This window comes from Pelophylax lessonae (assembly GCF_965119305.1).
Source record: "Pelophylax lessonae genome assembly, chromosome: 3".
NCBI lineage: Eukaryota > Metazoa > Chordata > Amphibia > Anura > Ranidae > Pelophylax > Pelophylax lessonae.
In genome coordinates this window covers 548069859-548093954 of record NC_138770.1, presented here as the reverse complement: position 1 = coordinate 548093954, position 24096 = coordinate 548069859, and the positions used below count along the sequence as shown (strand labels likewise).

At 45.6% G+C, this 24096-nt stretch overlaps 1 protein-coding gene across 2 annotated transcripts in view; it reads left to right on the top strand.

Annotated features, from left to right (window-relative positions):
* Positions 1-24096, top strand: part of PHF10 (PHD finger protein 10) — a 134244-nt gene that overhangs the window by 75208 nt on the left and 34940 nt on the right. For both annotated transcript variants that reach the window (XM_082252295.1, XM_082252294.1), the window contains 2 exons: positions 912-1071; positions 7422-7574. In XM_082252295.1, the coding sequence (XP_082108421.1) occupies positions 912-1071; positions 7422-7574 (313 nt within the window). The remainder of the gene's footprint in view (positions 1-911; positions 1072-7421; positions 7575-24096) is intronic.

The following is a 24096-nucleotide window of genomic DNA, read 5'->3' as shown; positions in this document are numbered from 1 at the left end:
GTGCACTTTCTATAAGCGCACCAGACCTGCAGGATATAATAGAAGTCAATAGCAAAGCGCAGCTAACCCAGGAAAGTTGCAGATGCTCTGCACTGCACCCGCGATGCAGGTAAACCAAAGCACATCAGTGTGAAAGCAGCCTCACAGAGGGCTCAGGACAGTAAGGGTTCATTTACATTTGCAGTTTTTTTGGGGGGGGGGGGGGTAAAACCCCATAGTTATATTTTTTATCACCCCGTCCCAACCGCACCCCCTTTAGCTGCAGTGGCCTGGTGTGTACAAGTTATGCACCCTGTAATGGTTGTGGGTATAGCACCTGCCAAGTATGAGGCCACTCTGTGTAAGTGCCCTGCAACCTTGTGCAGTACAGCAAACAAGGGATTAAAGCAGGCTGTGTTGTGTTGCTTTCTCACCACCTGCTTTAACCCTTTGGACCCCGCAGAACCATGCAGTTGCATTTCACCAATAGGTAACGCTTAAATGTATAGCTGCTAGCTGGCTTTATAGTATGGCAGGAGAATGAATCACAAGATTTACTAATGGATTGGCATTTTCAACAATTCAAACCGTTTGCTTGAAAGTCCACATTTAAACTGATTCCATACACCCAACACGCACTTCCATAATACAAATCTTTAGAGAAACTAAGGCTAGATACTTTAAAAAAAATAAAATAAAATTTGGTGCGGTTAGTGGGTGTTCTGCTGTTAGCGACCTCAGCAAGGGGGGGGGGGGGGTAGCTGTGTATATGTGTACGCCCTTGAAATCTCGGTTTGCTTTTTAGTAATAAAATGTGTCTTGAAACATTGAAAATTAATTGTGTGGATTGCAGAAATATTCTAGCTTCTTTGCAAATTTCTATAGTTGAGAGCCTAAATTAGTGTTTAGAAGACACTGTCTTTTCTTTACAGGTATTCTCCCAATGAGCTCCGGTACTTGCCATTAAACACAGCTTTGTATGAGCCTCCATTAGACCCCCTTGATCCCGAACTGTTGGCGTTTGACAGTGATGGTGATTCTGATGAGGTTGATGAAGGACGCAGTGAGAAGAAAAAGCTCAAAGGCTCCTCAGTAAGTCTGTTCTCTCTCAATATCCAAATATTGCACATAATGGAAAAGAAACAGGAAATTATATTTTATAGTGTGCCTAGGACTCTGAGAATTGTACAGATCATGGTAAAGGGTACTGGGGTTGATTTAATAAAAGGCAAATAGACTGTGCACTTTGCTTAGTAAAGGAGGTGGAGCTTCATTTTGCAAAGAATATCCAATCACATGAAGGGAAAAATAAAAACAGCATTTTTCTATCGTTCATTGACGGAATGCAGTCTCTGTTCTTCATAACAGTAGATTATACTGCCCCCCTACAGGAGTAGGACACTAGGCAGAAAAAAAGTTCTGGCTACGCCTATGGGCAGTCCCAGGGGGTATACCATCTCTCCCTGCTAAAGGATCAGTTTTAATCTGCCTAGTCAGGAGTAAGGACCTAGTTCCTTGCTGGATCTGTGGTCCTGGCAAAGGATAACTTTTTTTCCTGTGAGATCTACAAGCAACTAAGCCGGATCTGGGCAATGGGCTGGATATATAAATCCAATGTTCACCCTAACCGTCCAGCGCGCGCGCACAGACCCCAGCTCTGCCGCGACCTAGTCCCACCGGACCGGGACTGGCCCTGCGAGTTAAACGTCTCGCCAGGTCGCATACGATCAGGTCTAGGCCAGAGTCGCGGCGTTCCTATTGGACGACAACCCCTCACTTCGGCGGAGAGGGGTTCTGTCAGAAGATGGCGCCTGCCTGTTCCAGATATGGTAAGTAAATGTTCCCCCCTCTTCCCCTGGTGGGTTTTGGGGTGGACGCGGGCCCCTCCTTTGGATGGTCGGACCATCGCACCCCCGGGTTCCCTTCTGTCCTGTCACGCACCCCCCCCCCCCCCCCCCTTACCTTTTATAGTTCTTATTCCTATCGCACACCTTCCTGGTTTGTAGGCTCGTGTGTACTGGGTGTTGAAGCGATCACCAGTTGGCAACTGGATCGGTTACAAGTAGATACATATTCGTCAGCACACCAAGGATCTTGCAAAAGCAGTCCAAAAACTTTATTCCAAATAAGATCACATCAGAAAAATATAGTGCAACGTTTCGGAGCCGCACAGGACGACACAGTTCCTATTGGACGACAACCCCTCACTTCGGCGGAGAGGGGTTCTGTCAGAAGATGGCGCCTGCCTGTTCCAGATATGGTAAGTAAATGTTCCCCCCTCTTCCCCTGGTGGGTTTTGGGGTGGACGCGGGCCCCTCCTTTGGATGGTCGGACCATCGCACCCCCGGGTTCCCTTCTGTCCTGTCACACACCCCCCCCTTACCTTTTATAGTTCTTATTCCTATCGCACACCTTCCTGGTTTGTAGGCTCGTGTGTACTGGGTGTTTTGAATCGATCACCAGTTGGCAACTGGATCGGTTACAAGTAGATACATATTCGTCAGCACACCAAGGATCTTGCAAAAGCAGTCCAAAAACTTTATTCCAAATAAGATCACATCAGAAAAATATAGTGCAACGTTTCGGAGCCGCACAGGACCCCTTCGTCAGGCATGTGACGCACTTACCTGTCCCCCCTCCTCCCCTCACTACTGAGGCCTCCTCTATGGGACGCTTGAAGCTACTCTCCCGGGGGCTGGGACCGGCGACTGGACGATAAATCGTGGGGAGGGGGGGGATTCACCTGTCACTTCCAGGGCCTCTTTCCTGTGGATACTGTCCAGGAGGCTGGGGGTCCCTTCGAGGGCCCCCAGAAGCTCTGTAGACCGCGCGGGCCGCCATTTTCTTGTAACCCATGTGCTATTGAAGATCGGCGGCCATGTTTGTGTAGCCGGCGGCCATTTCGCGATGGATCCCGATTGAATATCAATGGCGGCTGTGTTTTTGGAGTCCCTAGAAGTGTTTTTTTTTTGGTGGAGCCCCTCCATATACCCTAGTGCTGACACTCAGGTTTTTTTTCTCTGCTGATCGAGATCGCTGCAGACGCGTGCTGTACAGACGTTCTGGTCTTCCTGGGGAAATCTCTGGTGCGGATGGTGAGTCTGGGGGGGTCTCTCGCTCTCTCCATCGTGGGGGTCTTTAGTGCGCTCTGCCTTACCTCTTGGGGGAAATTTAGTTTTTCTTTAAATTTTTTGCTGCGAGGTTCCCCTGGTGCAACATGAACCCTGCGGAACACTTTTCCCCACCTAACCCCCTCAAGGAGGCCGCAGGGCCCTCCGGATCCCAGCTATCCATAGATGCACTGTCAGCGGTCCTGGGATCCTTTTTGTCCTGGGTGGAGGTGGCCTTTAAGGGGCGAAGTACCAAAAATGCCCCCCCCCCTACCCCTACCCCTGCCTCAACTGATGGGTCAGATTCTGAATCGGATTCAGCCACTGCAGGTAGGGGTTGCCCTGCCGGGTCTACTACTTCACGCCCTGTCTCCTCTGATAGTGAGGATGACACCTCTTCCTGCACCACCGCACAAGAAAAGGCGCTGGTGGACACACTAGTTGTATCTGTGCGTGAGACCCTAAACCTGGAGGACGCAGCTGCGACTGAGGCACAGGTTACGTTTGGCACTCACAAGCCATCCAGAGCGGCAAAGGTTTTTTTCCCTTCCCACATATTTTGACAACATAGTCAAAAAAGAACCGCCCAAAACGTCCCCCTGGGGTGCCTAAGCTGATTGCTAGACTCTACCCCTTTGAGGAGTCCCTTATGAAAAAATGTGGACTGTGCCACCTATGGTCGACCCTCCGGTCTCCAGACTGAATAAAGCTACCATGAGCCCAGTGGAGGATTTCCTGTCCTTTAAGGATCTGGCGGATAAAAAAGCGGAGTCTGTGACCCACAATATGTACTCCCTGGCGGGGTCTGCACGAATACCGGTGTTTACGATTGCCCTTGTGTCCCAAACCTTGACTGACAGGGCTAAGTTACTACGCTGTGATCTGGAGGGAGTACAACTCCCCCCTGCCTTTGTGGAACTGACAGACCAGTTGGTGCAGGGGCTGCAATTTGTTTGCCTATGCCTCGCTGGATGCAGTTCCAATATTGGCCCGTCTGTCCTCCAGCGTACACTTTGGCTAAAATGCTGGTCTGCGGATCAGACCTCAAAGAAGGCCTTGACTGATCTACCTTTTCAAGGTGATCGCCTGTTTGGGGCTACCCTTGATGACCTTATCAAAGGTCTTACAGGGGGTAAGAGTACCTTTCTCCCACAGGCTAACAAGGGTAAGGACCCTCGTCGTAGACAGGGTCCCTCCTTTTCAGCACATAAAAAGTTTTTTCGTCCCTCTGGGACAAATGATAAGGGATCAAAGTCCTTCAAGGCCTCTTTGGGTGGCTCCAAGCGGCCCTCGTCTGGCAAACAGAAATCTGGTTTCTCCAGACCTGCGGATAAGACCCCTTTGGCCTGAATGTACGCCCTCACCTGTATCTGGGGTGGGGGGTTGTCTTTCCCGGTTCCTGGACCTGTGGCTGTCCCGGATACAAGACGACAAGTGGGTTCACAAAGTGATACGGTTCAGTTACAAGATCGAGTTTTGATCTGTCCCTCCGGTAAGGTTTTTCCCTTCCAATGTCCCCGGATCGTTTACAGGCTCTCTTTGGGGCGGTACAGGACCTGTTACAACAAGGAGTAATAGTTCTGGTTCCGTATTCTGAATGCTTTTCAGGGCTTTTATTCAAACCAGTTTACGGTCCCCAGGAAGGAGGGCAAGGTGCGTCCAATTCTGGACCTAAAGGCACTGAATTGCTTTGTGCGAGTTCAAAAATTCAACATGGAATCCGTTCGCACGGTGGTGGCTTCCCTACACCAGGGGAGATTCCCCTGCTTACCTTATCCCAGAAGGTGGCCTTGTTGGTGGCTATTACTTCTGCGCACAGGGTGTCTGAACTGGCGGCGTTGTCTTGTCGTCCTCCCTATCTGGTGGTTCACAGGGATAAAGTGGTGCTTCTTCTGGATCCATCCTTCCTTCCGAAGGTGGTTTCCAGTTTCCACTTAAATAAGGGCATTGTGCTACCCTCCTTGTGTCCCAAGCCTAAACATCCTAAGGAATTTGCACTGCCTACTTTGGATGTGATTCGGGCAATCGGGGTGTACTTGGTGACTACTGAGTCTTTTCTAAGTCAGATTCGCTCTTTGTACTCACGGGTGGACCTAAAAAAGGGCTGCCTGCATCTGCTACGACTATTTCTAGATGGATCAGACAGTTTTGCAGGCTTATTCCATTTAGGGTCCGGTTCCACCTTTCCCTGTTAGGGCGCATTTTACTCGGGCGCTTTCCAGGGCCTTTTGCCATCAGGCATCTGTGGTTCAGATTTGCAAGGCGGCTACCTGGTCGTCTGTTCATACCTTCACAAAGTTTTATAAGGTGGATGTGCTGGCATCTGCAGATTCCTCCTTTGGCCGCAAAGTTTTGCACGCTGCCGTTTTTAAGGGTGTTTAGTTTCCCTTGAGGGTGTTTAATGTTTTTTTCAGGTGGGTCCCATCTTGTTGTTCTGATGAGTCCTATGTTGCCTGGTTGGCTATGGTTCAGCCTTGGGGAATTACTTTCTGCTGTTCCCACCCCTCATTTTTATGGCACTGCTTGGAGACGTCCCTACTGTTATGAAGAACAGAGACTGTGTCCTTCAGTGAACAATAGAGAAAATTGGGTTTTTGTCTTACCGTAAAATCCTTTTCTCTGAAGTTAATTGGCTGACGCAGTACCCGCCCCTCTATTTTGAGTTGGGTTGGTATTCTTTTCGCTGACACTGCTTTGTTACAAAACTGACATCCTATAGCAGAGAGGGGGAGTATACCTCCTGGGACTGCCCATAGGCATAGCCAGAACTTTTTTCTGCCTAATGTCCTACTCCTTTAGGGGGCAGTATAACCCTACTGTTATGAAGAACAGAGACTGCATCCGTCTATGAACTTCAGAGAAAAGGATTTTACGGTAAGACAAAAATCCAATTTTTTGCTTGCACATGATTGGATGATAAAAGTCAGCAGCGCTTCCCCCTACTCTCATATATATTAAAATGATTGTAAATGCTAAAGGTTTTTTTACCTTAATGCTTTCTCTGCTATAAAGTAAAAAAAACCTTCTGAGGTTTTTCTCACCCCCTAAGTCCACCTTAAATACTTTACCTGAGCCTGATCTGAATCCCACGCTGTGCCCAAGAGCCCTTCTCTCCACCCCCTTCTTCTTTTTTTTTTTTTTTTCCCCCCATTTCTTCTCCCCTCTCAGACAGCAGTGGGCGCCATTGGGTTTGTCCTAATTTCTTTTGCAACCTGACAGTTGTTTTCAATTTTGCAGCTTTGATTCCCTTTTTTACAGATTATGTTCTAATCTTTGTAACTTTTATATGATTATAGTGTTCCTTCATTTTTATAAATTTTCTTTGCTATTTTAACTTTGGATGTGGGACACATAGGTTTTATTTTTAGCCTTTAAACTTTTTGCCCGTAAAATATATATTTTGCAGTGTTTGTATACAGTCAATTTGAAGTATTCCCATTTATGTTCAGACATGCGATTTCCCGCAGCTGAAAATGTGCTGCAGTTTAAGATGCGTGGGTTGCCATTTAAGAATGAATGGGCCTGCACATTTGCAAAGGAGCAGTGGGGTTTGGATGCGGGAGCAGGTGCGATTTTACCCGCTGTCCCGCAACCATCCGCACAAGTGTGAACCTAGCCTAAGTCTTAAAGAACAGCCCTTATCCTTGGAAGATTTTCTCACTAAACGTTTAGTGTTTGTTTTTATCTTTCCTGTATATGTTTGATGTGTACAGCTTACATTAAATTGTTATGGTCACTGCTACGCAGATGTTTTTATATGAACATTAATAAGCTCTGCATGGTTTGAGATTAACAGAACCAGCAGAGCATCATTCCTACTAAAGGCCTCTGTGAACTTTTATAAATTTCCACCCTTTTACTGTTCCAGCAGTGCCATCACTCCAGGGTAAATAAAACCCCCCATTATTTCATTGTCCCAGCCTTCGCAGCCCTTTGTGCAAGTAGCTGAGTCTCCACCACCTCATTTAACACTGGGTGGCCTGTAACAAAAAACAGTAACTAACTTTAGTACGCACACCCATATGCAGTTGCACCAATAATGCTTCAGCGTCATCTCTCTCCATCAACAAGGTCCTCTTTCACACTCTTTGAGATCACTTCTCACGTAGACGGACACTATCTTTCCATTTTTACCCTGTCACTCCAAAGTCAAGAATATTAATAGCCCTTTCATGAGGAATGAAGCCAAGGTTCAGCAATACTAAATAAATCCTAGTTCTTTTCATGCAACAAAGCCTCCAACTCGCCTATTCTGCTTCCAGTTGATATATAGCTTGGTTATAAATGAGTTTGGTTTAGCTAATAATTTTCATATGTACTTCTCTGTTTAAGGGTAGTTCATCTGGGAACGTGTCTGATGGAGAAAATGCACAGGATACTCAGGAAGATACTCTTCCCGCAAAACCAAAAGCGAAAGAAAAATCAACCCCCAAAAAGGAGAGCACCAAACGTTCTGTAGGGTCCAAATCCAGCTCTGGGTACAAGGTAGAAGACAAAAGCCCATGAGTCGGCTTCTTTAATGACCAGCCTTTTCCACCTCAAATGCTCTTGCCTTTTCACTCTTCAATTTTTCTTTTACATTTCTTCAGTTTTTTTGATCTTTTTCCCAGTTTGAATTGACTTTTCCTCCCTTGTCTTGTATAATTTATTTATTTATTTTTTTTTTTGCTCCCAAACATATGCCCATCTTTCATCTGTTCTAATTCTGTTTTGCTTACTTATTTTTTTTCCTCTCTGCTTTACTTCACTTGGGGCCTTTCAATAATCCTTTCTTTGGAGTAGCTACTGAACTCATTCTTACTGGACTTTTCAGATTAGAGTCCAGTCTAGCTGTGAATGTCTCTTGTTAATATTTTTGTGGTACTAATGTCTACTCTAACTTTATCCTAGAAGCATTACACTGAATTGCCAGTAATAATATGAAGGTCTAGTAGCAATTGTTGCTGAAAAATATATACTGGTTTACATGCAACATATTTTTACTTTAACACAGAAGGTCATCATTATACAGGACATCTTTTTGACTATAGTTTTTTGTGTTTTAATAGATTATGTACGTTTTAAAACTGCTCTGTAGTCATAGGACGGAATTTATTCTGCTTTGTAGTGTGCTGAGAAAATAGTTCTATACTGTGCAGCCAGACAAACCGACAGGAGCCAGGGTGCCAAAGGAGCTAAAAATGTATAGCTGGCATTTTGTTGATGGAAATGCAAGTTCTTTTGGCTAGTTGGAACACCTGTTGGTTTCTGGATTGGTTTGCTCAGCCACTAAATCCTACCTTAGTTTGCCCGTCAATGTCATACAGGTTTTTGAATATGCTTTTTAAAATGGCAGGTATCTGCTAAAACCAGTAAAAATTTACAAATTGCAAAGAATTAAAAAAAAAAAAAAAAAAACACGAATATAAATTAACTACATTATTAATCTCTTTAAAATGTCTAAATTGTATTTCGACAAAGCATTAACCCAAAAGTCTTTTGACAAGGATGGGAATAGTGCTAGAGAACTTGTATGGGGGGACCTTAGTAACAGTCTCTTTTCCTGAATTTACAGCTTGGAGAGGTTTGACTGAATACACCATCAGGGTTGTGGCATCAGTAAAACTGAAGAGATGTCTAATGTAACTTTCCCATCAGCTCATTTGATATTTACCACTGGGAAAATGTTCTGTTTGTTAAAGGCATCTGTACATGATTTAGGCAGACAATCATCTTTGGTGAGCTCATTCTGTTATCGTTATTATGAATGCTTCAAGGAACTGACATTTAGCAGAGGTGCACCTTTAAAAAAAAAAAAAAAAAAATCGCTTGAGTCAGTGATGTGTGTGCTCTTCATGATGGCATGATAGGAAATTTCTGAAGAGAAATATGTAAGTGTTGCGTAATTCTTAGGCTGGATTCACATTTGTGCAATTGTGTTTAATGCGTGGTGAATATACATTTTACCGAAATGCAGGGTATTGGCTCTGATCCTGTAATTTTTTAAATTTTATTTTGCAAATTGATGCCTTGTCAGCATACCAAAATGCACAGATAAAAGTAATTTTGTGTATTGTGGTGTGCTACAAAAAAGTGCATTTCTGTTAAGATGCCTATTGTAGTGCTTGGCAGCCGATTTAAAATGAATGCGCTGCCTTAATGTAACTCATTAACCCGCATTTGGTAATGCATTGCAACAGTGTAAAGCTTTAAGAATTGTAAGATGGAAAACTGAAATACAAGGATAGGAAAACTTTTTGTATTGCCTAGGTTCCTGTTCTTAAATTTTATGTTTGCACTTTCTAGTTACTTCCGTTAGGAAAACAAGATGCTGTTCCGTTATAACAGCAGTCCAGTTTTTTTCAGAGCCTGCAGTAGTCTTTTGTTAGCTTTTTATAGTCTCCATCAAGTGCTTTCGGCCCCTAAATGTGCTAATAGTGGTCCCAATTGCCTCAATAACTAGGTATGCCTAGTGTTCTCTTTTAGGCACTTGTGTATGAGGCCTTTTTAAGCATTTTTTTTTTTCTTGGTAAATCACTATCTGGCTTTAGGAACAGCGATTGCAGGTTTTTCCAGCAGGTGATTCATTTTCCAAGATATACAGGGTTGTGACACCTACATGTTGCAAATACCTAGGGGGCCAAATTGGCTGACAAATAGTTCGAACTTGGGTTCAGGCTGAACATGGAAGGAAGCTGTCATTCCCAAGCACTGCCACTCAATCAACAGCGGCCAGGGTATTCCCCACCGGGATTGGGTGGGAGTGACCGCTTCTTTCTGGGTTTGATCCAAGCACAAGTAAGAGGCAAATCCGAGCTTATCCCTATTGTCGAAGTACAGGGAAACCCTTTCATAAGTTGTACTGTTGTGAGGAGCTAGCCTGTATTATGCACCAATTGTCTTCACTTTAAGTTTTATTTATTTGATGTGCAAAATACTCACTTTATTTGTTAACTACAACACTTAAACTCAGATTTGTATGATTTAATTTATGATAGCTGTTTACTTTCACCTTTTTTTTTTTTTAATGGTGATAAAAACCGAGATTGTATTGTTAGGATGTTTAAAGCTTTTTCTTTTTTAGATTTCTGAGGGTGGGTGGACAATATAGGCATTGTTTGGTCATGTTTGGTCTACTTTTCCCACTTTCTGCATAAACATGAATGCCTGACTAATGAACGTCACCCCCGCACTACGTGTATATACCTTTTAAATTAAGACTGTTGCTGCTGTTCATCACACAGTGAAAGCAAAACCTGTACCACAGCGCAAAAACAGTGTAAATGCTGGTAAAATAATAAAAATAGAAAAATATGGCATATGTGTGCCCACCAAACTAAAACTGTGATGAATATATTTTCATTGTGCTAGAACTATGTGCATATACACCTGGCACCATAATTGATATATGCACCTAGTTATAGCATAATGAAAATCTATTCATCACTCTTATAGTTTGGTGGGCACACATATGCCATATTTTTCTATTTTTATTTTTTGCTAGCATTTACACAGTTTTTGCGCTGTGGTACATGTTTTGCTTGTTAAGAATGCCTGACTAAACATTAAAAGAGAACTATGGGATTGGGGAAAAAAACTGCTGATCACTCAGATCTCCCCTCCGCTTTAAGCATGGAGAGAGGAAACTCAGTCACCGGCTTTCTGTTCTGCTCCTCCAGCTGGGCTGTGGAGGAGGCAGGAGCGACTGGCTCAGTCTCCCAGCGGCATGCTGAGAGGCTGAGCCAGATGCCGGTCTAGGCATCTGGGTTGAGCCTGTCAGCCAACAGCAGACTTTAGCCCACTGTCAGCTGAAAATGGGTCACAGAAATGCAGAAGGAACTGCACTCTTGTGATCCATAATGGCTTTGGCCCTACTTATCCTTTCAATGTTTATACCTTTTGTTAAGGGGTAGAGATCTGCATAGGCAACTTCTTGTGCTACCTAACTTTAATAGTAGTACCTGATCAGGTTTTCTAACCGATCTGATCACTGTTTCTCCTGAGAATTCTCAGCTATCTGCACATGCATAAAATTAAAGCTCCATGTCTGCAGACACCTTTTTAAGGTAGCAAATCATTTTCAGTTTGCGCATACCACACTCTGTTTTAAAGAGTAAGTAAACCCTCTTTTCAATTGTACCCGCAGGCAAGCCTATAATAAGGCTTACCTGTAGGTACTGTAAATATCTCCTATACTTGCACAGTTTAGGAGATATTAAGAGTGCATGCAGCTGATGACATCATGCGCTCTGAAGGTCTGGCTTTCCGTGACGGACTTTCAGAGCCTGTGCCTCAAACAGGCAGCTCCCGCGTGCATGCGCAGAAATTAGGTTATTGCAGCTCCTGTCGCTCACAGCGCCGGAGCCCGCAAACCCAGAAACACCTGGGAAGATGTCAGCCGTCTCAACGGTGTGCAGGCACCACTGAGACAACTTTGCTCTAAGGTAAGTATTGCAAGCATACCTAGCTCATTATGCCTTTTGTCTTAGAGGGTTTTTTTTTTTTCCACCCAGGTTTACAACCTCTTCCATAGAAGCATGTTGTTGAGGGGGAGAAAACCCTGTGTCCTTTTAGCTTTCGTGGATCTGAGGTTTTTTTTTTTTTTTTTACGTTCAACCCTTTGACAAAAATAAAGTAATAAACTCTGTATACCCAGCTTTACTGTCAGCAAAATTGAATCAAAATATTTATACATGGAGAACAATCATTGTCCAAAACAAATGACTGTAGCAGCTTGTTGGGTTGGGAAAAAATGAAATCTGAAATCCTGTAAAAATAGCTACAGTGCCTTGAAAAAGTATTCATACTTTGTCAAGGCACTGTAAGTATACAATTGAAATACATAAAAATGTTGCTGTTTTAACCTGCAAAATGTGTAATTTGTGTCTGTCCATCCAGTCCTGAGGCTTACACAACCCAACCACACAGACTTGGGATCAGAATTTTCTCTGCTGATGTTAAGCAATCCAACAGATCAACTGTCCTCCCCCCATCCTGTAATTGGATAATAAAGGAGCAACAGCATACTGATGAATCCTCTTTCCTTTCTCCTATGAGCATTTTCCTTGTCAGCAAAAAGGCATGTAGTACACCGATTGGCTCAAAGCACTGCATCTCTGTCTTCCAGTTTGAGTGCTGCTGTAAAGGGGCTAACAAGAGTATGATGCAAAGGCAATTTAGGTGCTTACACAAGCTGTATTTAAACATACATTTCTCTTTCCTTCATTGATGGACACAGCTCCTGTCATTCTTGACCATTGGGTTATGCTGCCCCCTACAGGAGTAGGACACTAGGCAGAAATACACTTCTGACTACACCCGTGGGCAGTCCCAGGGTGTATACTCCCTCTCCCTGCTATAGTCACTCAGTTTTTTTTTTTTTTTTTTTTCTGCCTAGTCAGGAGCAAGGACGTAGTTCCTTGCTGGGATCTTTGGTCCTGGCAAGATTTTTCTCCTCCTGGATTTTTCCTGTGAGATCTACTATCAACTACTGGACTGGGCAATGGGCTGGATAATCTAGATCAAGTGGTCACCCCAGTCTGGCCCGAGAGCACGCACAGACCTCAGTTCTGCGCTAGGTCGGCCATGACATAGCCCCACTGGACGGGGGCTGGCCCTGCGTGTTAAACGTCTCGCAAAGGTCGCTTATGACCTGGCCTCGGCCTGAGTCGTAGCATTCCTTCTGACCGACAGCCCCCCTATTTTAATGGAGAGGAGAATCTGTCGGGAGCAGTGCCCACTTGGTTCCTGGTATGATGAGTAGCTGTCCCCCATCTACCACTGGAGGGTTTTGCGGTGGACGTGGGCCCCTCCTTGGGACAGTCGGGCGCCTGGGTTCCCCTCTTTCCGCAGGCACCCCCCCCCCCCTATTTTTTTGCTAGAGTCCCTCAGCCTGCCTCCCCCCCCCCCTCCACATACACTGGGGCTGTTTGGGTGGTCCTTCCACTGGCCTGGGATGGGGGCAGGGCACTAACTGGCGATGGGGGGGCTCCGGCCAGGGTACCCCGTCCTGCTTAGATCTGTCCTTGAGGCCTGGCTCCCATTTCTAGGTCCCTATATACCTTGTGGCGCCACTCAGCTGCATTTTTAGTTGTAGCCTGTGTATTCCTATACACAGTGGCCCTGTTTGTGTAGTTCGGCGGCCATTTTCACATGGTTTGCATTGTAAATAGCAGTGGCTATAACAGCGGAGCCCTGTGAGTGGCGATTTCGGCATGGGAAGCCCCTCCTTATCCTCTGGTGTGGACTCCTGGATTTAGCTTCCTGATCGCCGCACGTGTAGTGCAGATTCTCCTGGTAGTTGCAGGTGCCTGTGTCAGTGGGTGGTGGGGTCCTCTCCCTCTCTGCTGAGGATCGCTCTGTGCCTTGTGCTTGGCGACCGGTAGGTGCTGCCGGTGCGGTGGGGGTAGTCTTTTATTGTGTTACACTTTTTTGTGGTGTCCCCCTGGTGAGTCATGGAGCCTTTGGAGCACATTTCCCCACCTGATCCCCTCTCAGACTGTGGGGCTCTTCTGGTCCCACCAACCATGCATGCGCTGGCGACGGTCCTGGAGTCCCTTGTGTCCCAGGTGGAGGCGGCTTGCAGGCGACGGGCTAGCAAAAAGCACCCCGCCTTCCCCTGCCTCATTTTTCACCTCAGATCCTCAATCTGATTTTGGCCGCTGCGCACGTGGGTCACCCTTCTGGGTCTTTGACCACGCGCCTGGAATCCTCTAATAGTAAGGATGATTCCTCTACATTTGCGACCGCGCATGCAAAGGCGCTGGTGGATGCACTGATTTGTATCTGTGCGTGAGACCCTGAAGATGAACGCAGCTCAAGCTGGGACGGAGGCACAGGTACCCTTTGGCACTCACAAGCCACCCAGAGCGGCAAAGGTGTTTCCTTTCCCTGCTTATTTTGACAGAATTGTCGCAAAAGAGTGGGGACGAACAAAGCGTCCCAGTGGGGTTCCTAAACGCTTTACTAGGCATTGCCTTTGGGGGGGGGGGGATTCCCTTCTTAAGAAGTGTACTGTCCCACCAGGGGTGGACCCTACTGTTTACAGATTGAGCAAGGCAACCATGATTCCGGTTGAAGAGTCTCCAGCCTTTAAGAACCCGGCTGACCGGAAGGTGGAGGCTGTTGGCCTGCATAATGTACACCGATGAGGCCAGTATTTACCATTGCCCTGGTGTCACAAACTAACCAAGTGGGCTAAGCTCTTACTCTGTGACCAGGAGGGAGAACAGCTCCTCCCTGCCTTTTCTTAGCTGGCGGACCAGCTGGTCCGTGGGCTGCAGTTCTATCTGTGATGCCTCTTTGGATGCCGGTCCCCTGATGGCTCGCCTCTATTTTGGCGGTGGTCATTCGGCGTGTCGTTTTGGCTTAAATGCTGGTCTGCAGATCAGACTTCTAAAAAGGCCTTGACTGATCTTCCCTTTCAAGGAGATTGCCTGTTTGGAGCTAGCCTGGATGACATCGTTAAAGGTCTCACAGGGGGGGGAAGAGTACCTTTCTTCCACAGGCTACTAAGGGCAAGGAACCTCATCATAGACATGGACCTCCCTTCTCGGCTTATTAGAATTTTTTTTGTCCCTTAGGGGCGACTGACAAGGGCTCCAAGCCTTTCAGGACCTCCTGGCGGATTAAAACGAGCCTGGTCTAGCAAGCCAAGAGCAGGCTTCCCCAGACCCACGGACAAGGCTCCTTCAGCATGAAGATGTGCCCTCACCCAATATCGGAGATTGGGGGACGTCTTCGCTGGTTTCTGGGCCCGTGGACTTCCCTGGTAAGAGACAAGTGGGTGGGTCTACGAAGTAATTCGGTCCGGCTACAAGATCAAGTTTCGCTCTTGAGTCTTGTCCCCCGGCAAGGTATTTTCCTTCCAACCGGGGGCCTGTCCTCAGAACGGTTACAGTGACTGTTAGGGGTGGTACAAGACCTGTTCCTTCAAGGGGTGATTGTTCTGTTTCTGACTTCGGAACATTTTCAGGGTTTTTGCTCAAACCGGTTTACAGTCCCCAGGAAGGAAGGAAGGCAAAGTGCGTCCAATCCTGGACCTCAAGGCGCTAAACTTTTGTGCGGGTACAGAAGTTCATAAATGGAGTCCATTCGAATGGTGGTGGGATCCCTACGTCAGGGGGATTTCTCGCCTCTGTAGCTATGAAGGATGCCTACAATCTTCAATTTCCAATATGTGCCAGTCGCCAGCGTTTTCTCCGCTTTGCTGGGGGAGAGAGGCATTATCAGTTTGTGGTGTTACCCTTTGGTCTCTCCCCTCGCTCCTCGGGTCTTCACAGAAGTGTTGGCTCCTGTGCTAGCCTTACTACTCCAATGGGGGATCGCAGAATTGGGCTACTTGGACGCTCTCCTTCTGTGAGCGGAGTCTCCTTCTGCTCTGGTGGAGAACCTGGAGATCACAATACGAACTATGTGGGAGTTCGGCTGGATTATGAATTTTCAGAAGTCTGCCCTGGTTTTATCCACAAAGCTGGACTATTTGGGCCTGACTTTGAACTCGGCCGTATTCCTTCCTCTGGACAGACTCCATAAATTGCAGGCTGCAATTCGTCTTCTGCTGCCCAACAGATGGGTCGTTACCCTGGACTTGCATACAGGTGCAGGGTCTGAGGGTATCTACCTTCGAGGCTGTCGATTTGCACAGTTCCATACGAGATCCCTGCAAAGGGAGGATCTGACTAAGTGGGACAAGACTCCGCAGTCTCTCGATGATCAAATCCGGCTGAGTTGGGGAACAAAGGAGTCCCTGATATGGTGGCTTTGCGCTCCGGCATTTCGGCTGGGAAAATCCTTCCTCCCCTTGTATTAGAGCATGGTCACCACGGATGCCAACCTGTCTGGCTGGGGAGGCGTCCTTGGCAAGCATTCTGCTAAGTGGAACTATGAGCGATCAGACTGTCTGGATTATTGGACGGTTTGTCTTCAGGGATGTCCAGTGCGCATTCAATCGGACAATGCCATGGCTTAGGTTAATCACCAAGCGGGCAGAAGTGCCCTGATGGCTCTGGAGGTAGCCGGCATTCTAAGGTGGGCAGAACAGTTCGTTCCTGCCTTCTCCACTGTACACATTCCCGGGATGGAAAATTAACAGGTGGACTACCTCAGTCGGCAGGCGTTGGACCACGGGGAATGGTCCCTTCATCCGGAGGTGTTTCATCAGACGCCGCAGACGTGCTGGTGGCGTATCGACGGATATACGCCTTCCCTCTTCTCAAACTTCTGCCCAGACTCCTATGCAGGATCAAGGCAGAAGGGATTCTGGTCATCTTAGTGGCCCCGGACTGGCCTCGCCGGGCTTGGTACGCCAATCTGGTGTGGCTGGTCACCGACGTTCCTTGGAAGCTTCCTCTCAGGGAGGCTCTGCTGTCCCAAGGACCTATCTTCCATCCTGCTTTGCAGTGGCTGGCTATGACGGCTTGGCTGTTGAACGCCAGGTGCTAAAAAGTGGTTTGTTTGAGTCCGTGATTCCTACGTTTTTAAAAGCTAGGAAATCTACGTCGAGGAAGACCTACCATGGTACGTGGAAGACATACTTTGTGTGGTTTGAGTCTTTTGGGGGGCATCCTCGCTCCTTCTTGGCTCGGATCTTAACCTTCCTTCAACGGGGGGTTGAACAGAAGTTGGCCTTGAGTACCATCAAGGGCCTGGTGTCGGCTTTCGCTGTCTTCTTCCAACGACCTTTGGCCATACACACCCTGGTATGTACCTTTCTTCAGGGTATCCGACATTTGGTCCCTCCAGTGCAGGCTCTGTTGCTGCCTTGGGGTCTCAATTTGGTGCTTTCAGCTCTACAGAAGCCTCCCTTTGAAAATATTTGGGAGATTCCCCCGTTTACGCTGTCACAGAAGGTGGCCATTTTGGTGGCCACATCATCTGTGCATGCAGGGTGTCGGAACTGGCGGCGTCATCCTGTCCAACTTATCTGGGGATTCACAAGGAGAAGGAGTTTTTTCCCCTGTCCGTCATTCCTTCCTAAGGTGGTCTCTGACTTTTATTTGAATGAAGATATTGTGTTGCCTTCCCTGTGTTCCAGGCCTAAACATCCAAAGGAAATTGCCTTGCATGCCATGGATGTGGTCCGAGCAATTAGGGTGTACTTGGCAACTGATGAGTCTTTCAGGAAGTCAGACTCTGTGCTCATGGATGGACCTCGCAAAGGGTCGTCCGCTTCCTCTGCGACCATTTCCAGATCGCTCAGACAGATGGTGGTTCAGGCCTATTCCATCAGGGGTCAGGTTCCTTGTCAAGGCACACTCTACTACGGTGCTTAGTGCCTCCTGGGCCTTCCGTCATCAGGCATCAGTGACGCAGGTATGCAAGGTGGCCACCTGGTCATGAGTGCACACTTTTATAAAGTGGATGTGTTGGCATCTGTGGATTCTTCCTTTTGGCTGCAAGGTTTTGCAGGCTGCGGTTTTCAAGAGGACCTGATCCTCTTTGAGGGTGTATTGTTTTGTTTTTCTTGTTTTTTTTTTTTTGTTTGTTTGTTTTTTCAGGTGGGCTTCAGTTGTTGGTTGAGCCCCTGTTGCCTTGGTTAGCGAATGCTTAGCCTTGGAAATGTAGTATTTTCCTGTTTCCCACCCCTCATGTTTAACACTGCTTTGGGATGTCCCAATGGTCAAGAATGACAGGAGCTGTGCCCACCAGTGAATGAAAGGGAGAAAAGGGGGATTTTTGACTTACCGTAAAATCCATTTCTCTGATGTTCATTGACGGACGCAGCACCCACCCCTCTGTGGAGTTGGCTTTCTTCTGACACTGCTTGTAACAAAACTGAGTGCCTATAGCTGAGTGTGGGTGTATATCCCCCTGTGACTTGCCCATAGGTGTAGTCAAGCTTTTTCTTGCCTAGTGTCCTACTCCTGTAAGGGGCAGTATAACCCAACGGTTAAGAAGAATCAGGAGCACTGTCCACCAATGAACGCAAGAGAAAATGGGGATTTTTGACTTACTGTAAAATCCATTTCTCTGATGTTCATTGACGGACACAGCACCCACCCCTCTGTGGAGTTATAATTCTCCTTACACTGAGTGACTATAGCAGGGAGAGGGAGTATAACCCCTGGGACTGCCCATGGGTGTAGCCAGAAGTTTTTTCTACCTAGTGTCCTACTCCTGTAGGGGGCAGTATAACCCAGTAGTCAAGAATGTCAGGACTTGTGTTTGTCAATGAACATGAGAGAAATGGATTTTACAGTAAGTCAAAAATCCCATTTTTGTGATGTTTCAACGACTACTTAACTACAGCATTTAATGTTGTTGGTGTTTTTTTTTTGTTTTTTTTTTATTTGCCTGGAGTTTAGCTTTAAAGTATAAAGTCAGAAATTGATGGTAATAAAATTATACATATGATGCACCCCTAATATTTTTTTGAGATCAGAGCAGTGGGCTCTGACTGTCAAAGTTGAAAGTAAAAAAAGACGTGTTTTATTGATTAAAAATATAATAAAGGTTAAGTATTAATAGAACTCTAAAGGCGTTAACATACATAAAGGGTGTTTCACACTCTTTTATACAAAACAATTTTAACCCCAAGTACAGAAAGGGAAAGAAAAATCTTCCCTCTAACAGTTTAATTATATAAAAATTTCAGCAAGTAACATGGCTGTATAGTCGTTAAAACAAAAAATGAGCTTACATTTTTATTTATTTTTTTTTTGTTCGCCCTCGCAGCAGCAGCACTCAGACTGGTAGTGGGGGGGCAAGCACTTTGAACCAGTCGGGCTCTGCTGCATGTACGTGTTCTGTCAGTGAACAGGGGAGAGCAGAGAAATTGCCTTTTTCAGTTGCTGAACTATTGCCTAATGGACAGGAGGGAGTGTGGTTTGGCCCAGTCATCTTGCCCAAGCTGACCTGCTGCCGTGAAGGGTATAGATCTCGCTGGACTGTTTGGCAGGTACCTGAATCCCAAGAGTAGCTGCACAGAAACGCAGGTAAAACTGTTCCAATATGTGCATTTAAAATGTGTATTTAGCTTCTTGTCTGGAGTTCAGCTTTAACTCTGGCAACTAGTTTTCAATATATTTTCTAATTTGAGAAGGAGAGGTGTCATGATCGGCAGTTTATATGTCGGTCTGTTGAATAATAAATATTTTAAGGTCTGGGTTACTCTCTACACAAATTGTGTAGCTTATATTTACCTCCTCCTGCAGCCTGGCTCAAACCTTTTTTAACTTGTGGATGTAGAGCAGTGGTGGTCAAATTCCCTAAAACGGTGGGTCTCAAGTGTAGCCCCCCCAACATAACAACCAAAGGGCTGCACATAAAATTCAGTGAATGTTAAGAGTGTCAGAACAGATACACAAAAGGATTTAGTCAAAGACCTATGGCATGACAACAGGAGATGGTCAGTAACTGCAAACATACTATAGGAGCTTTTCAGAGACTGCAGACAAAATAGGATGGCCAGATATAATAGAGATGGTCAGAAACTGCAGACATAATATAAGTGATCTTCAGAGACTGTTACCAGACTACTAGCGATGTTCAGAGACTGTAAACCGGCTACTAGAGATGGTCCGAGACTGTGAACATGCTTGGAGACAGGCTTCGGGAGACGGTCAATGACTGGTGACACATTGCGAGACTGCTAGAAATTACTTCTATAACCGAGCAATAGGGAAACACATGTTTGTGTCTGCAGGGAACCCTGAGGTGCACAAAAGGCTGCAGGTTGGACACCAGGGGAGTAGAGGTTTAGATTGTTAGCTGGGTTTCCCAATCCTGTGTTTGCAAATAAAAAAAACTGTAGGTCAGCCCAGGATAACAACTACTACAAGAATTGCTTAGTTTTTTGCTAATGCCTTAGGAAGATGAGCTGCTTAAGCTGTGTTGTGTGAAAGACTAGCCTATTTTGGCTAGCATTTGGACGTTGGTTGCCGAGTTAAAAATAATCATTTTTGTTGCGCTAAATTGTACATAAAAGTCCACAGCAAATGTGATAATCCATATAAAGTGTTTATAACTTAAAAGTCCAACAAATGTGATATTATCAAGGTTAATGACACCACCATCCGCCACCTTGAAGAGTGATCTTGTATGTGAACACTGCCACCAATGAGTGAAAAACTCCCTTACCGGAACTTAGACCTCTCATTGCAAAAGGTCACAAGCGCTTGTGGCTCCAAACCCAGCCAGGGCCTTTTAAACCATCCACAAGGATCTTCCAACACAACTCAACACACTCCTCCACTCTGTATCGTGGATGTTTACCCAAAATAAAAAAGGCTCCACATAGTGTAAAGTGTCCTCCACGCTCATGCATTTCAGCCTTGTGGGGGCCTTAGTCATAACTCTGGAAGGATGTAATTTAATCCTATATAAAGACTCTTCCAGTCGTCCAATACACTGGAGAGGATGATTAAAACTTCTCCTTTAGCTGTATACAGCAGTTTTCTGTGTCTGTGATGTCACTCCTCCTCCTGGCTGAATTTCTAATTTCTCTGACTTCCTGTTTCCTTGCTATTCCAGTCCTGATACTACATGTCCCATCATGCTTTCAGCCTTAGTAGTTAGTTGCAGTGTGCCTAATAGGTCCAGAGCTGCTGGCATTGTCCTAGCACTTGCCTTGTCTCTAAAAATGTACTTTCTGGGACTGATTGCTGATGTCCTCTTATGGGTGGATTGTAATGTGTGCTTTGTGCTCTCCCCCCCCCCCCCCCCATACTATGTAAATGGAGCATCTGCTGCCCCTGTTTGCAAAGAGCCACATGAAACTTCAATCTGTCCCTGTTGCCTGCCTACAGTGACTATGGTCAGCTCAAGCCAACCAACCATTATCTGTTTTCAGCTGTCTAGTTTTCATGAGTATCTGCAGCCTTGCAGTTCCAACATGTCTGATTCTAGACCAGGGGGAAACCAAGACTGGGAACAGCACTAGTGGAATCAACAGGCTGATCCTCTTTTGAGGAGATCCACACTGATAAGAGTTGAAACGGTCTTGTTTAACCGTGAAAGTAAAAGCAATGGACTGCAACTCCACGGAGCATGCTTATCAGGCAAAAACTAGGTCAACTCAGAATCCAGCAGTCCAACAAGCTGAGGGCTCAAGCTTTCATGGCTGAAGGTAGATCAGATACAGAATCAGCCGTAGACGGTGCAGGAGTCTGATTGTTTCCTCTGGTTAGTCAACAAAAAGCTGGTTGACTTCAGTCAAATGTTCTTCCACGCGCCGACGTCCCGCCTACCACCCTCCTCCCGCTACAGATCTGCGGCCACAGTTAGAGACTGCAGCATTTCACTTCCGGGTCTTGGATAGTAACCGCAGTGCAGTGATTCCACGGGAGCCGAATCTCTGTCTCAAAGTGACAGGGTCCTCCGGGAATAACCGGGCGTATTAGGTACCACTGGACATTATGTAATCTTTGATTCATCTAGCCTGCATATATGAACTTAAGGTACTGATCGGTATTATAACAATGTTGAAGATGAGCTGGTAAGACTGCCTTTGATTCACACACCCCGGCTAGGTATCTGTTCATTTGCCAACATGGCTATGTGTTATTCACCAGCATCCTGATTGTCCCTGAAATGGAACATCTCACATTACCAGTCAACTGGTGATCTGCCTAGTACTTGAAATTGCTCAATTACATTCAATCTGCCAGGCTTGAACCTCCCGGTTTTTCTATTATTCACCAATGCACCCATGACCCTGGATATATGTATGTGACATTTGATTGCTGCAGTCTGTTAATGAACATTGATGTCAGTCTGAGACTGGTTCATAGAGGATATGGACTCCTGCTCAACACTTTAAATATCCAAAGAGCTTGACACGGCAGTGTTACAGCACTAGATAGATTTACCAGATAGTGGTTTTATCCACTCAATTCATTGAAGTCTGCAGTTCATTGACTTACATAGGAATCATTTTTTCAGTCTTCAAGAGTTTAACATTTATGGCCATATGCAGAGCTCATGCCGTTTCATATCAACCATACTAGGTGCAGAAACATGCTTTATGTTCCCTTAATATTTAGAGGTTGTTTCAGGCATGCCAGCACATATCCTCGGAGTAGGCAGCAGTGACCAATAGTCAGGTTTTGACCGGTCACTCCCGCACCTTGGATACTGTGTGCAGTGTGGGTGTGGGGTGGGACCGCGGCGTGTGGATGCCATTATTCCATCTGGCTGTTTTGTCCTGTAGGGCCCCCAAGGTCCTTATTTGCATTCTATTTAGCGTGCATATTTAATTTCAGTGTTTTGTGATTTTTAAACTTTTTGCCTGTATTCACCACCAATAAAATTGAGTTTACACTTTAGCCCAGTTTGAGCCTTATTTTTCCAACCTTTTCTGAGGGGGTCTTCTTGGCACCCCTCCTCCCCCCCCCCCTTTTTCTTCACTACCTCCAGTGGTTGCTTAGGGCTCCCGGCTTCACTTATAGCCGCCAGGCAAAGTGGGATGCTTTCCCTTCTGTGGGTTCCCCACTAAGGAGAATCTGTTCTCTACCATTTTTTATTTTTATATTTTTTGAAATGTTCTTCCATGACTGTAGTAACAATCTCAGCCAAAAGGACAGAGGAACTGGCCACTACTGATGGAGCTAAAGGTCTCCAATGGTGGGGTAGACTCTGTTAGCAGAGGGCAACAGAATTCCAGGTTGCAGATATCAGCAGCATCAGGAGGCACACTTCAAGCAGTCCTAAAGCCATTAGTAGAGTGGGAGTTGGGGGGCACTTATCACAAATAATCGGTTCTGCCGTTTCTATCTTGTTTCAGCGACCACTGACCTTTCAGTCTTTAAGACCCTTGTAAGGGAATCTTATGTAACCCTCTCCAGTTTGTTCCTCTGTCACTCTCTAGGATCTGAAGCAGACGCTCTCTGCACTTAAGAAATTGCTGTTGTAACCCATTCAAATTTTTTTTTTTTACTACTTACTAATGGTATTCCTTGTATCCATCACCTCGAGTGAATGTCTGAACTGACAACCTTATCCTGCAAGGAACCCTTTTGTCTCAAGTTCCAACCCATTTCATATCAAAGCATTCTCTACTAGATCTGTGAATGCCTCTTGGGGTTTGACATCAACTGCCACTTAGTTTTCTGTTCACATGTTCTCTAAGTACTACCAGGTGATTGTCGTGGCCTCATCTGATGCCAGCTTGGGGCGTAAGGTCCTTTTAGGGCCACTCTTTGAGCTGCAGGCAGTCCACTGTCCTGTTGTTTTTATGGAGCCTGTTAGTTTTGTTTTCTGTGTTGCACAATCTTCAGGTGGATTGATTACAAATGCCCCAAAGGTGAAGGACTTCCTGTGTCCCTCAATAAACAAAAAAAAAATAGGAATTTTTGTACTCTTTTCTTGGAGTCCATGAAGGACATTGGTCTTCCCTCCTGTGTTTTGTGGCCATGCTCTCAGGACTGCTTGCTGCAAAATGAAGGACATGTTGATAGTAGGAGGGATTTTTTTTTTTTTTTTTGCTAAAGTGAAGTGAATTCCACTCCAACAAAAAGGACACAACTAAAGTGTGAAGATCACTTCTGAAATGTGGTTGCCAGTCACCTGTTTATCTGAATGTTTTATTGCCCTCAGCATTGTGTTCTGTTGACTAGGCAACACTGTAAATTGGGAGGGATTTTGGGCATCACAGTAAAGCTATGTTGGATGGTCCACACCTTCGCAGTTGATTTCAAATCTATCCCCAGCTAGTTCACAAGACCGACCACAAGATGGTTCTGATATATTTGGCAATCTGCAGACCCCTCTGGCCAATCAAAGGATATAGATATATATATATATATATATATATATATATATATATATATATATATATATATATATATATATATATATCTTTTTTTTTTTTTTTTTTTTTTTAATTTGAAATGGACCTTGCTGGATTTTCCTAGGCAATTGCTGATCTCACAGCAATGCCAATGAAGTCTGCCAAGTGCATACCCGTGCGTGTTTTTAGGCCTGCCATAGAATTTCTTTCCTGCAGCCATGGCTCAATTTCCCCATTAACACGGACCGAGTTGACAGGGAAATCCTTCCTACAGTAGAACACAGTGATTGTTTCTAGGGC